At 40.9% G+C, this 13,601-nt stretch overlaps 1 protein-coding gene across 1 annotated transcript in view; it reads left to right on the top strand.

The window, feature by feature from the left end:
• The window catches only part of LOC127576287 (NALCN channel auxiliary factor 1), a 650,923-nt gene that overhangs the window by 626,715 nt on the left and 10,607 nt on the right, over positions 1-13,601 (top strand). The window contains exon 2 of the mRNA XM_052026774.1: positions 13,193-13,364. Within this exon, the coding sequence (XP_051882734.1) occupies positions 13,193-13,364 (172 nt within the window). The remainder of the gene's footprint in view (positions 1-13,192; positions 13,365-13,601) is intronic.

The raw sequence follows: 13,601 nt of genomic DNA, 5'->3' as shown, positions 1-13,601 counted from the left end.
GGGGGTAGCCCGCAAGTGTAGCCACACTTCCAGCGCCAACATAGCATGCCCACAACTTCCTAGCCCGTACGTCTTTGGAATGTGGGAGGAAACCAGAGCATCTGGAGGAAACCCACGCAGACACAGGGAGAACGTACAAACTCCTTACAGACAGTAGCCAGAATTGAACCTGAGTCACTGGCTCTGTAATATCATTACACTAACTACTACACTACCAATAATACACTACTACACTATAAGCCCAATTCTCCATTTTTTCAAATTGTTTTCAATTCTGAGGGAAGCGCTCCTTTTTACTTTGTAATTATTGGTAGTAGAATATTTTTTTAACTCAATGAAGCAACCTGATTCCAGAGCACAGTTTGAAAATGCATGGATAAAAAGAATTAAAATACAATAACAGAAGCAGACAATTGAGATTTGATTTTGGACTTCTTCATCATTTAATAGTTCACCACTTAATTAGTGTGAGACTGCTGTCAATAAGCCCTCTTTGCTTCTACAGCACCCACATGCTGAAACAAATAAATACAAATACTATACATTGAACTTGCAGAAGTTTATATGATGCAATGTTTATTTTCTCTTTAATAACTATTAATTAAAGTACTTGCTGGCAGATACATTTTCAAATTACTTTACAGTTTAAAATAGTTATTATTTTAAAACTACGTTGAGTGGTTTCTAGTTGTGCTGCAATGGGAAGCTGTGACATCAACCATCAGAATGTTTGGGGTGGTAAGTATGCCGCTTCCACTTCCCTGCAGGGTCTGAATACATCCAACTATAGTCCATGGAAACAATAGTGGATTTCTCAAGGTATTACAAGGGGTAATTGACAGGAAATGTTGTTTAAGAACTGTAATATGGAATGTCAGTTACATGTATCTTAAAGTGGCTTTGAACTGTCATTTAGCCTATGTGTGGTTGTGTGGGCATGTGCTTGTGTGCATATGTTTCCATTGCTAGTTGTCTCATTTTCTGTCTCCTGTCAAAAATTTATAAGGGATCTGGGACAACGTTATACATAGATCGATTGATTGTGGATGTACAAAGGAGTGCTAAAAGTAAAGCCAATGTCAATATTTAAAAATGAGCTAGATAGAGGGCTAATATAAAATGGAAGAAGTGGGGATAGGTGGGAGGGAAAACGGGGAATTTGATTGCCGGTGGTGTGACATACAACAACCAGAATGCAGAGGAGATTGGTACAGTGATGCCAGTCTGCAGTTATGTGGAGAGACAAAAAGACTTGGATTCTCTTCCTTTGAGCTGAGAATATCAAGGGTAGATTTCACAGAGACAGTCAAAATGTGAAGGGTTTTGTGTAGAGTAAATAAAGAGTAAATAAATCATTTACTCGGTTGGTTAGGCTGATAACTGTACAATACAAATGTAATGTAATTGTCAAAAGAAACCAGGATGAGATGAGAAGAAATATTTTTCTGAGGTGAATTGCTGTGATAGGGAATGCACTGTCTGAAAGGATAGTGACAGCAGATTCAAAAAATAAGATTTCATTATTAATTACATTTATGAAAGAAAATTTGTAGGGCTACAGGCAAGGAGTGAGATTGTGGGACTAACTGGTTAGTTGTTACAAAAAACCAGCACAAGCCTAGAGCCAAATGGCCTTTTTTCTGCAAATTCTATACTCCAACCATTCATTTATTCATACTGCGTGCTCCTTATTACTACCATGCACTTCCTGATTTTGCTCAGAAGCAGCCTGACTCCACATTTAGGATTTTGCCTCTTTGTGCTGGATTTTCCTGCCAGAGGTAATAGTGTTTTTTTGTTATCAAGCCCTTTGATCTTTGGAAACACCTCAGCCTTCTAACCGCAATGGTGTACAAATCTAGTGTGTAATATCACATTCATGACATTAGGAAGTGAGTGGCAATTAGAACTTATACTTTATTAATTGTACAATGTGGTATTGCTCTGATTTTCCAGACCAGACACTCATCTGTAGCTTGCTGTCCATCACATTGCTGAAACAAATTGTATCATTGTTAAACTGTCAAATACCACCATCTAATGTGGAGGAAAGGTATTACACCTGTAATAGAAACAGAAACATGGGAGCAAGCCGCCTGGCCTGTCAAGCCTGCTCCGCTATTCAATAAGATCATGGCTGGAAACACTCAGCAGCTCAGGCCACATCCTTGGGAAGGGAAACAGAGTTAATGTTTCAGGTCAAAGATCCTTCATCAAAAATACATTACATCTTCCTTTGCCTTATCTAGGAGATATGTAATTCTAAGCAACTAATGCCTTCACACAAATCCACCATATACAGTCGACGCAAACAGTGCACTTTACTACAACCATGACTGGAAATGTACTGCATGCTTTAAGGTTTCAACTTACCTTATTAACTGTTACAGTGTAAATAAGGAAGAAAGTCACGTTATAGCCCTGATGCCACTCTAATTTGCTGGTGAGTTTTGAGCAATTAGAGGAGACAGTAGAGGAATGTATCAGCCATTTCACACTTTCCAAGTGCTGCCCTAGGTTTCCTGCAATCCTCATCATTTCCCCTTGATGATCACAATCTTAGGCTAGCCCAGGCTTTTTGCAAGTTTGTTCAATCTGACCCTGAGATAAGTTTCCAACCATATTTCTTTATCATGAGTTTATTATTACCCCTCCTTCAGCTCATGTCTTGCTGAAGCCATATCCATGCTTTTGTTACACTTCCTCTCACTCCTTTAAAACACTCTTCAAACTCTCTCTTTCATCAGACTTTGCATTATCAGTCCAGTTTCTCCTTGTGTGCTTCAGTGCTTTGGTGTCAAATGTATGACAACTCTCCTTTGAAATGCCTTGACAGATTCTTTTACATTAAAGATGCTCTCTCTGTCTGAGTCCAAGTTATTGTTCTAATGTTCTCCTGCCAATCCTTCAGTCTTCCACCTTACATAAACTAAACTCATCTTAAACTCTCATGCTTAACTGCAGCAAGTCCCATTCACACCTCATCCCGGTGCACACTGACCCCAGTTCGTGCTACCAGCATCATCAGTGTTAATTTTTGTCCCCTTGAGTTCAAATCACTTGATGGCCTTGCCCATCCTATTTATGTAACCTCTTCTGGCCCTATGGCCATACAAGAACTCTGTATTGCTCCTATTCTGACCACTTCCTTTGCCTTACCAATAGGAGCCTTGATTTTCGCCCTCCCAATTCCAAAGCTCTTATACTCCTGTCCTCCTTTATGATGCTCCTTAAACCTACATTTTTGGCAAGTTTTTGCTCACCGAAACTAGCATGTTCTTTGGCTCAATGTAAATTTTTGCTTGATTAGTGTTCTCTTTGGATACAAGAATGTTAAAGGAGCTACATAAGAGTGACACAGTGACACAGCTCATAGAGCCACTGCTTCACAGCACCAGAAACCTGGGTTCAATCCTGACCCAGTAGTTTAATTTTCCACTATAAATTGAACCTAGTGTGTAGGTGAGTGATAGAGTCTGGGGGGAATTGATGGGAATGTGGAGGAAATAAAACATGGGATTAATGTAGGATTCATGTAAGTGGGTGGTTGATTGTCGGCACAGACTTGTAACTCTCCATTACAAAATTTGTTTTTGTGGCTTCTAGTTCTCACTAATTCTGAACCAGCTATTTTCTTTTAATTATTTTATAATTGTAAAAAATCTGCATGCTCACTGGCTTCAAGTCATGTGTGTGCCACAGATGTCCCTGTAACAGTGGACAAAGAGGTGACCTAGCTCAGGGGATGAGAAATTTAGCAATATACTAAAAGGCTCATTGGGACTGCATTTTGCAGAGAACTGGGCCAGCTTTAATGGAGGTGGCTGGACCTTGTGCATGTTGGAACCACAAATGTTGGGCCTTCAACTAATATGTCCTCTCATGGCATAGTGGGTGTATGGAGATGGATACCACTCCCATTTGATGTGAGAGAGGACATTGAACCATCAAAGGTGGGCAGGAGTGTAGTGCATGGGACCTAGCCAGGAACATCCAGGAGGAGTGGAGTCAGGTCTTCTCTGCTGAATTCCCCATCATCTAACCTGTAGCCTGTTAGCCAATACAAGAGCCAACCTTCATTGACCAGGTTAGACCTGTTCCTGAAATCGAGGCCTGTGCTGTTAACAAACCACATATTCCCAATGGAACGTCACAAGAGTGATGCCAATCACATTTGCATCGACATTAACCTCCATGTTTACATAAGTCATATGTACAAAAGTCTGTGTCATGATTTTCTGACACTGAAAATTCACACATTGAATTCCTAATCACATTTAGCAACTGGGTTTTAGATAAAATTCTGTAGTGTAACATAAAGTGTTTGAGGCCAAACTTGGCAAAAAAGCAGAAGCTTCAGAGAATCGTAGAAAAGGTATGAAAGAGGAAGCCATGCCAGTGTTTTAATCTTTCCCCACCTCCCAGGTCTTTCCTCTAGGTCTGTGGTGATTCATGTCACAGTTCTTCACATTCACATCCAAGTACTTTCTAAATATTGTGAGGATTTGTGCTTCTACTGCCCTTTCAGGCAGTGAATTTCAGACCCCGACTGTCCTTGTGGGAAAAATTCCCATCCCTCTTTTTAAAGCTTGCACCACTTGCTTTAAACCTATGCTTCTTAGTTTTTGACCCATTTGCTTTGGGAATATGTCTGAATTGATTTCATATTACGAGACTACTCCTGGCAGCAGTCAAAATAAGTTCAATAAGAGAATGAAACGTCACTGAAATGTATTCATCTGTCAAGAGCATCAAGAATTCTATCTCTAACTCCAGAATGAGTTGGCCATTAAACAAACTGTTATTGTCGGTGTACAAAGATTACAAGGACCATGTGAATTTCTTGATGTCAGGGCAGCAACTACATCTACACAGAAATTGCAGTTTTCCAACAGTATGTCTTTAGACATAAATTCTTATTAATAAAATATGATAGTCAATAAATCTGTGTGTGTAATTTTTAAGGTGATTTTAATGTTAAATTCCTATCCAAAGTCTTATAAATACAAAAATTATGAGTTGCTTAAATTCAATTAGTTTACTTTTTTTATTTTTCCAGGAAGATTAGGTAGGGCTGTGATACAGTCAGAGGAGCTGGCAAAAAAAAAGGATGGAATTGAGTAAACAGATGCTTTTATTTTGCTACATTTGTGATGGCTCATCGTGGATCAACCTCTAGAACTGAAATGTTTTTCTACACTATGTTTTTACACAAATATGTAGGTGTACCCCATTTAGCATTTTTGGAACATGTTTGCCACACAGAGCACCACAGTTCAGTAAAAATGTCTGCTATCAAGTTCTCAAAGATAGTTAGGAATGGCCAATTAACAGCAAACTGTCAGTAACACAAGCATCTCAAGAATGAAGAATGTCAATGCTGTCATTGAATTGTGTGGAGATCACAAAATACATCACGAAACTTGAATAAACCATAACCTGTTGCGGAAATGTAGAAATTAAAATAGTGTGGTTAACTCTGCGACACAACGATTGTTTCTCCATAGATAATGGAAAGTCAATGGTTCGTTGTAGATACATTCTGGGATCAAAGTACATTGAGGGCATTTGGATCACAAGATATTGGAATTCAATGCATTGATAAAATAAGGGCTGTAAACCTTCATTTACTGAACGTATGTACTATCTGTTCAGGCATGGAATTTAGAGAGACCTGCAGTATTTCCCATCTATTATTTCTCAATGCATTTTCAGTAGATAAAGCTCTGTACGAATGTGTAGCATTTACTCTGGTAAATTGTCTGGATGAACTGAATAAGGTTGTGTGGATTTTTCTCATATATTTCTTATGACAGCAAAGGCGGCTATTTAGCCCAACAAGTCTATATGGCTCTCAGAGCATTCACATGAATTCCATCCCCCTGTAACCCGTTCCCTCTCACATCTCCTTCAACTCCACTCTGATATTCCTACCTCCCAATTTACAGGAGCCAAGTAACCTACCAAACAACACGTTGTCTGTGGTAATGAGAAAATAGTAAGAAAGTTTCAAAAGCAACTTTTGTTCTGGAGTAGGTAAGGAACTTAAATCAATAAAATATAAGCAATAGCACTGAGGATTTAGGATCAATTAGCTGCAGAGTCTTCTGATTGATTTGTAGGCAGATTTACTGGAACAGATGTGCTTAAGATTGTTGTTGTCATGTCTCCTGGCTCAATCTATTCTCTAATGGACCAGTGGGTAAAAAGTTATTATACCAACCAAGAGTTTGTTCGCTATCCGTGAACGATCAGACAGTCCTTTGAAAACTCCATGCAGTTCTGTTTGATTGACATGAGGAAAACATTCAGATGCTCGAAACAAAATAGGGAAACCTCTCAAGGCTGTTGTCCAAGAATAAAGTGATGAGAGGGAGGTGGCAAATCTTAGGCTGTTCAAACTGAGATGAAAAAATCTGATCCTAACCCAATATTTACTTCTATTAACTCTATTCCCACTGGTCACCTCCGACACCCAATCCTACACCCCACATTGCTACCAATCATTCCCTCAGCTGACCACATGGAATAGCCAGCTATTAACTGACTACCAATCTTCCTTGCATGAATTGCCCATAACTACTAATCCTACCTACCCTGCCCATTCCTGACCACCAAGTCTACTCTCTAACAATATTGTTCCCACTGGCTACTAACCCCACCCCCAATGTACTGATCCAATCCTCAGCAAAAGCCCCAAATCCTGATCCTGTCCCCAGTGATCACAGCCAACTACCAGCTGCCTCCTCATTATCACTTCAACCTTCACCAATTTTCGGCAGCCAACTGTCATCTTGACCTCAGCACTCATCAGTAAGCCTTGACCTCCCCTGCAGTCCCTAACTATATCATCCACCCTAAGCCTCTCTCCCTGTGTGATAACTGGAATGTTCTTAACTGTGTAAAATTCCAGTTCGACATTGGTAAGGATGGGTGTAGACATTGAGCAAGAATAAGGGAATTTGCAGAGATTAGAGGGAGTTGAAGATCTGAGCTTCAAAGATGAGGGTAGATGTGCAAGTTGTACTGAAACAGAAATATGATAGCTGCAAGGCCTTGTATCTCGGTACATATGACAATGATAAACTAACTAAAGGGGAAGGAGAAGGGATGCATGTGAAGGTCAATTGAGAAGGGTGAAGAGCATGAAATAAGAAGTAGACTAGAGCAGATTTTAGATTGAGAACATCGGAAATTGTACAGGAATTCATAAAATCAAGCAAGTGGAGAACAGTGAGGTAATAAGGAGCAACATGATTGACAAGTAGGGTTAATGATGCAAGCACAATAGTTCTGGAAGAGTTTAGGTAGTTAGTTTGTGGAAGCTGATGCCAGTGATGAAGATGGCCAAATTGTAGAAGTGGAACTAAACGTTACTATGTGATCGTGCTCATTGACGTATTTGGGGACTTGGATATTGGAACTCAGATCTGTGCCAAATTGGGCTAAGTCTGTGGACCTATTCTACTGTTTTCTTTGTCATTATTTCCAGGGACACACTCAAGTAGCATTCTGTACTCTGTTAAGTACATCCTGGTCTTGTGCCGTTCCACTTTAGCTTCAGTGACAGATGCTCATACATTGGTCACTTTGCTCAGTCACTGGGCTCTGCATGGCCAAAGATGCTGGGATTCTCCAGTGCTGAGCTTTTTACAGCATTTTAATATTTTTTAAATGATTTTTAGCATTTAACAACTCTTAGAAAGCCTCAGTAGTCTGACAGGAAATGAACTTCTGCCCCCAGCTTTGCCTGCGGTCGAAGGCTGTTGGTACACTCTGGGGCCAATGCCTCAGCAGTACATCAGCTGGGGCCTAGTTGCTGCCAATCATAAGTGTGGATGAGCAGCAAGTTCAAGTGAGGGGCTAAATCCATATTGATTTGGTCCAACTAGTGTGAAATCAGTCGTAAAGTATGGAGTGAGCACAAGTTATTTGGCAACTTGACTTCAGTGGAATAGAACCTCTAACACTCAGGGGAAAGAGGCTGTCATTTTGTTATTGTAAGGCTTGGCACTTTTGCCAAAGACCATTTCCATCCTTGATGCCACTGAATGTAAAAGCAGACAATTGCACGGTCATTTTTCATGATCTAACCAGCTTTGTGGCAGGAAAGGATTTCCAGTTACCAATAAAAGTAATGGCAGGAAAGAGGTGACATTTCATTGCAATATTAGAATTTGGGCATGAAATATTTATGTTCTGAATGCATTGTGGTAAGTAAAATGGGCACCCAGAATTACTAATGGATGAGCTGGAGGCACAGAATACTTCTTGACAGTAATTCTCCATACCTATACATTGATTTTCTTTTCTTTTGCTGCCTTTTACTGCCTTTTACATTTTTTGAGCATTTGTGTCATTTCCTCTGATTCTGCCCTTTCTTTCCCAGGGCCTTATTATTGCTGCTTTGAGTTTACCAATGGGAATTCCTTGAGTTTGTTGCACTAAGAATGAATTCCAGATAAATCAGGCTGTATCTGAGATTTCTTGTTGCCAGCTGACGTTGAAAGGGGTATATTCTCTGTTTATCAGAGGATTACCATGTGCTGTTTCTAAAGGAAGCTGCAGCAGCAACCACCACGATTATCAGTGTAATACAGGTCCGGCTAATCAACCATGATCCTGGAATATTTGGCTGTGGGAGGGTCCTTTCTCAAAAGACTTCAGCAAGTCAACTGTAGGATGAAGTAACCGAAAAAGTCGAGAAGGAATGTTTAGATCCCAAGGAAATGCTCCAACACAGAGAAATTTATGATAAAAGACCAGAAGTCTTGTACTTATAGGTAATTGTACCTTTCAACAGCATCAAGACATCTAAAGGTTTTTACATGTGAAATATGGTCTCTGTTGTAGGAAACACAGAGCCACAATTATAAACATAGCAAGGCTATTGACAGTAGTGTGATAATTCCAGATAATTTTTTAAATGATTTTTGTTGAGGATAAATATTGACAAGGATAAGGTTAGAATTACCTTGTCCTTCTTCAAAAAAAAGTGGCATGGGGACTTTTCCACCTAAAAAGGGCAGACAGGGCCTGACATTAATTTTTCATTGGAATAATGGTGCCTCCAACAGTGCAACATTGTATTACCCCTTCATTGGAAATGAGCCTAGAACATGCACTTGGTTCTTTGGACTGCCAGCACACTGCCCTCTGACTGAGAGGTGAAACCAATACCACAGGGATACAGCCATCAGTCTTTCGCACTCTTCTAGAGGATTTTTAAAAATGGAAAATATTGTTTGGTGATGGATGAAAGTTTTGTGCGCAAAAAAAGGGATGGGTTTGCATTGTATGTGTTGTGAGAATTTTTAAAATCTCAAACCTGGACCAAGTCACCTCAACTCAACCTTGCAGCTTTATAGGAGGTGGGATGGAGTACAGCCATCTACTCACTCCCATGTGGAAGGTTGGCCATTTATGTTGAAGCTGCGTGCTTCGTGTTTTATCTCTCTTCCAGATGCTACCCTGGCTGCTCAGGTTTGCTGGGTCTCAAGAAACCCAACAGTTGAATGGAGGTGAGGACCACTGTGTGGAAAAGATGAGTATCTTTACAGAACCATTTCTGGGTCGATAAGAGAAGGAATGCTTTCTCCTGAATCCCAAGCTAACCACCTTCCCTCGACCAGAAAGTTAAACATTTATCTCTTCTGAATCTTTGACCCACAAGCACCCTGGTTTACCAACATCCCTGCAACCAGCAACCCAAAAAAAAATCCTTCAAGGATTATCAATATCCCTCTGGGATTTGCAATCGTCACATGATTCTACACCTTCCCCAGGGTCAGAATCATAATCAGCATTAGAATCAGGCTTGTAATCACTGACATACGTCGTGAAATTTGTTGTTTTGCAGCAGTGGTACAGTACAAGACATAAAAATTACTGTAAGTTACAAAAATAAATAAATGTGAAAGAGGAATAACAAGGTAGTGTTCAAGGGTTCATGGACCAATCAGAAATCTGATGGTGGAGGGGAAGAAGCTGGTCCTAAAATGCTGAGTGTGGTTCTTCAGGCTCCTGTACCTCCACCCGATGGCAGTAATGTGAAGAGGGCATATCCAGGATGGTGAGGGCCCTTAATGATGGATGCTGCCTTCTTGAGGCACAGCCTCTTGAAGATGTCTTTGATGGTGGGGAGGGTTGTGCCCATGATGGAGTTGGCTGAGTCTACAACCCTCTGCAGCCTTTTTCGATCCTGCGCATTGGAGCCTCCATACCAGTCAGTGATGCAACCAGTCAGAATGCTCTCTACCATACATCTGTAGAAACTTGCAAGAGTCTTTGGTGACATACCAAATCTCCTCAAATCCTAACAAAGTAGAGATGCTGGTGTGCCTTCTTTGTGAGTGCATCGATGTGTTGGGCCCAAGATAGATCCTCTGAGATGTTGACGCCTAGGAACTTGAACTGCTCACCCTTTCCTCCACTGACCCCTCAATGAGTACTGGTGTGTGATCAGACTCATCCCATAATCAGTGCAATCACTACCCTGGCGGTAGGCTCCTGGGACCTACCTGTGTCTAGGCTGCGGCTTCCTCCATTCTGTTCCCCACTCAGTAAGAAGCTGTGATTATGAATCAGGCTGTCTTCTATGAAAGGGAGGTGATGGGAAAAAGATGATGTCTGCCGTAAATTTTACAGTGGTCAAAGCAGCAGGTCTGGAATCCTGAGCTTCTTGAATTCCCAAAGCACAATCCTATTCCAGCTTCCTTGGCAAACCTGTCCCAGTCAAGGTCAGGGGCAAATAGTTTAAGTAGAACAAAATGTGATACAAATGACACTATCTTGAATTTGGCCCAAAAGTGTCAGAGGAATACAGATAAAAATCCCAGGTTTGGACTCCACTAGTGATGAATTAACTAATCACAGCTGGTGCAATACGAGTGGCCTTGTGGCCTAGGGAAGAGAAGGACAGTGAATGTTCTTTCCCTGTATCTAATGGTGACTAAAAGTGTGAAAGACATCAGGAAAGGAGAAGACCATGCTTTGATTAGATGGAATCCTTGCTGGAATAGTTCACAACCATTCACAATTAAGATTCACAAGTAAACAACAACTCATTTGGATGAGACAGCCAAGGATTACCAGTTTCAATGAGGCATCAATTCCTTCAAGGAGAAAGAAAATGAGTGAAAACGGGTTGGTTAAATTTACTGAGAAAATTGGGAAATAATCACAAAGAAATAAAGAAAAGATATAATGATGAAGTGTGCACTTGAGTGGATAGGACATCAGAGAAATAAAGGACTGCAGATGCTGGAATCTAGATGAAAAACACTATGATGCTGGAGGAACTCAGCAGGCCAGGCAGCATCCGTGGAGAAAAGCAGGCAGTCAATATTTCCGGTCAGGACTCTTCTTCAGGACTGAAGATATGAAAAGGAGAAGCCCAGTATATAGGAAGGAAAAACAGAGCAGTGATAGGTGGACAAAAGAAGGGAGATGGGGTGGGCACAAGGTGGTGATAGGGAAATGCAGGTAAGAGATAGTGATAGGCGGGGGTGGGGGGAGGGGAGAGCAGATCCACCGGGGGATAGGTCAAAGGTAAGGAGGCAAAAAGGGGGGTAGAAAAAAGAGAGATAGGCTTGGAAATCAGTCAGCTGGATAAAATGGGTCAGGCATCCTCCCATGTTCATCATTGCCCACCCTTGGCAGCATTATCAACCTTCATGTTTATATTACTTGAGATGCATTTGAAATGTGTTCTATTTAATAACAAATGCAGTAAAAATGCTCGAGATGAATGAAATATTATAATATTTCCTTGGTAAATGAGAAGCATGACAGCACAATCACTTGATACTGCTCCCTACCAATGCTAAATGTGTAAAATGGATGTTAAGAAGCTCAGCATAAAATGCATAAAAACCAACTCCTCCAAGGAATCTCAGTCTAATTTTCTCCAGTGTTAGGTTCGGTTCAGATCTTTCTTCAAGAGCTAGTCCCTCAGGATTGAGGATGACTTGCTTCCACTCTGTTTTTGTGGGTTCTGAGTTGGCTGGGTGAGGCCAATATGGGAACTACAGACCTTTCCATAGATGGGGCAGGAGGTGCCCGACATAGTGAGCAGATGAGTCGTTTGTGAGGTGATGCACTCCTTCCACCGCTTGTGCATGGCTTCTGTCTGCTCCCGATGTATGATCTCAAGGTTCCCAATACCATCCCAAATGTTTCTTTTCTAATTTGAATGGTCATGGGGCAGAGAGTTCCATGAGTCAGTGGGGATTTTGCAGATTTTGAGCATGTACTTAAATCTTTACCTCTTTTCATAACAGAGTTCAGAATAGAGTGTCGGGCATGCAAACACTTCCTGCCCAAAGTAGTCAACTGAATGTAACTAGGGCCCCAAGGCTGGGGATGTTGACCAGCGAGAGGAAACTGGTGTTCTTCCAGTAAAATTGGAGGATTTTGCAGAGGCAGCATTGGTGGTATTTTTGCACTGCTTTGAGATGCCTGCTCTGCGTAGTCCAGGGCTCAAAAGCATTAGAGTACAGTGATCATTGCTGTCTAGTAGACTATTAGTTTTATCAGCCTATGGAGACTCAGAACCAAAGTCACTTGAACCTCATTTGTGCTGCAGTATTAAGACAATGTTTGCGTTTGGACACCCTCGGAGACCAAGTCATTGTCACCTTGTTCACTGAAGCATACAAGAGGATGGGTTTTGCACTCAACATCCACAAGACAATGGACCTTTATCACCCAACCCCTGCTGTGCCACACTGCCCTTTGACAATAAAGGTTCACGGTGAGATGCTGGAAAACGTAAACTGTCAACCCTTTCCCATACCTCAGGAGCCACCTCTCAGCAAAGGTAGACATATTGATGATGAAATTCACCACCTCTTTCAAGCCTTTGATTGAAAGAGGAAAGGGGTATTTGAAGATCAAGACTCAGACCTCAGTTAGATACTGGGTTCAGGACAACACTTACACATGAACTGTAGCATGGCTCAAAAGTGAGCCCATTTCATACCTGTGCTGCTGCTGGATTGTAATAAGGGCTTTTCAATAAACACTAGCGCAAGGCAACAATCTTGAAACTCATACGAACATTAAACATGATTTACAATTTAAAGCCATTTTTGTTATATGTGACGTGTTTTATTCTTTTTAAAGATGATCAATTTACTTCAGTGAACATTTCTGATTCCTGCTCACACTGTCCCATGTCTTATCTTTACAGACTGTCTACAAAGCCTGGTTGTGTTCCCAATACTTTGAGGCCTCACAGTTTCACTGTAGTTCCAGAATTCCGTGCAAGCAGTATTGTTCAGAGGTCCAGACCAGGTGTCCGTTTGTTTTACCAGACAATAAGGACCTTGTCTATGGTGGATTGCCAAGTTTCCTCTGTGCAGGTGAGTCATTTGATGTGAAGCACATTTAAATGAACGTGTGACAGACAATCTTTAATGCAGGTGACAGGTTGCAATTATAAAATTTGTTCCATGTACATTTCAGTATATGCATTAAAATCTGAGCAAATTATCTACCTTCCTGTAAGCTAGCTTCAAATATGAATTCTATAGGAGTGTCACATGTTATCAGCATGTTGTTATCTTTTTTGTGTTAGGACTTTAGTTGCAATGGCACAT

This window comes from Pristis pectinata, chromosome 11, assembly GCF_009764475.1.
Source record: "Pristis pectinata isolate sPriPec2 chromosome 11, sPriPec2.1.pri, whole genome shotgun sequence".
In the NCBI taxonomy this organism is placed as follows: domain Eukaryota; kingdom Metazoa; phylum Chordata; class Chondrichthyes; order Rhinopristiformes; family Pristidae; genus Pristis; species Pristis pectinata.
This window is presented reverse-complemented; position numbering and strand designations above follow the sequence as displayed.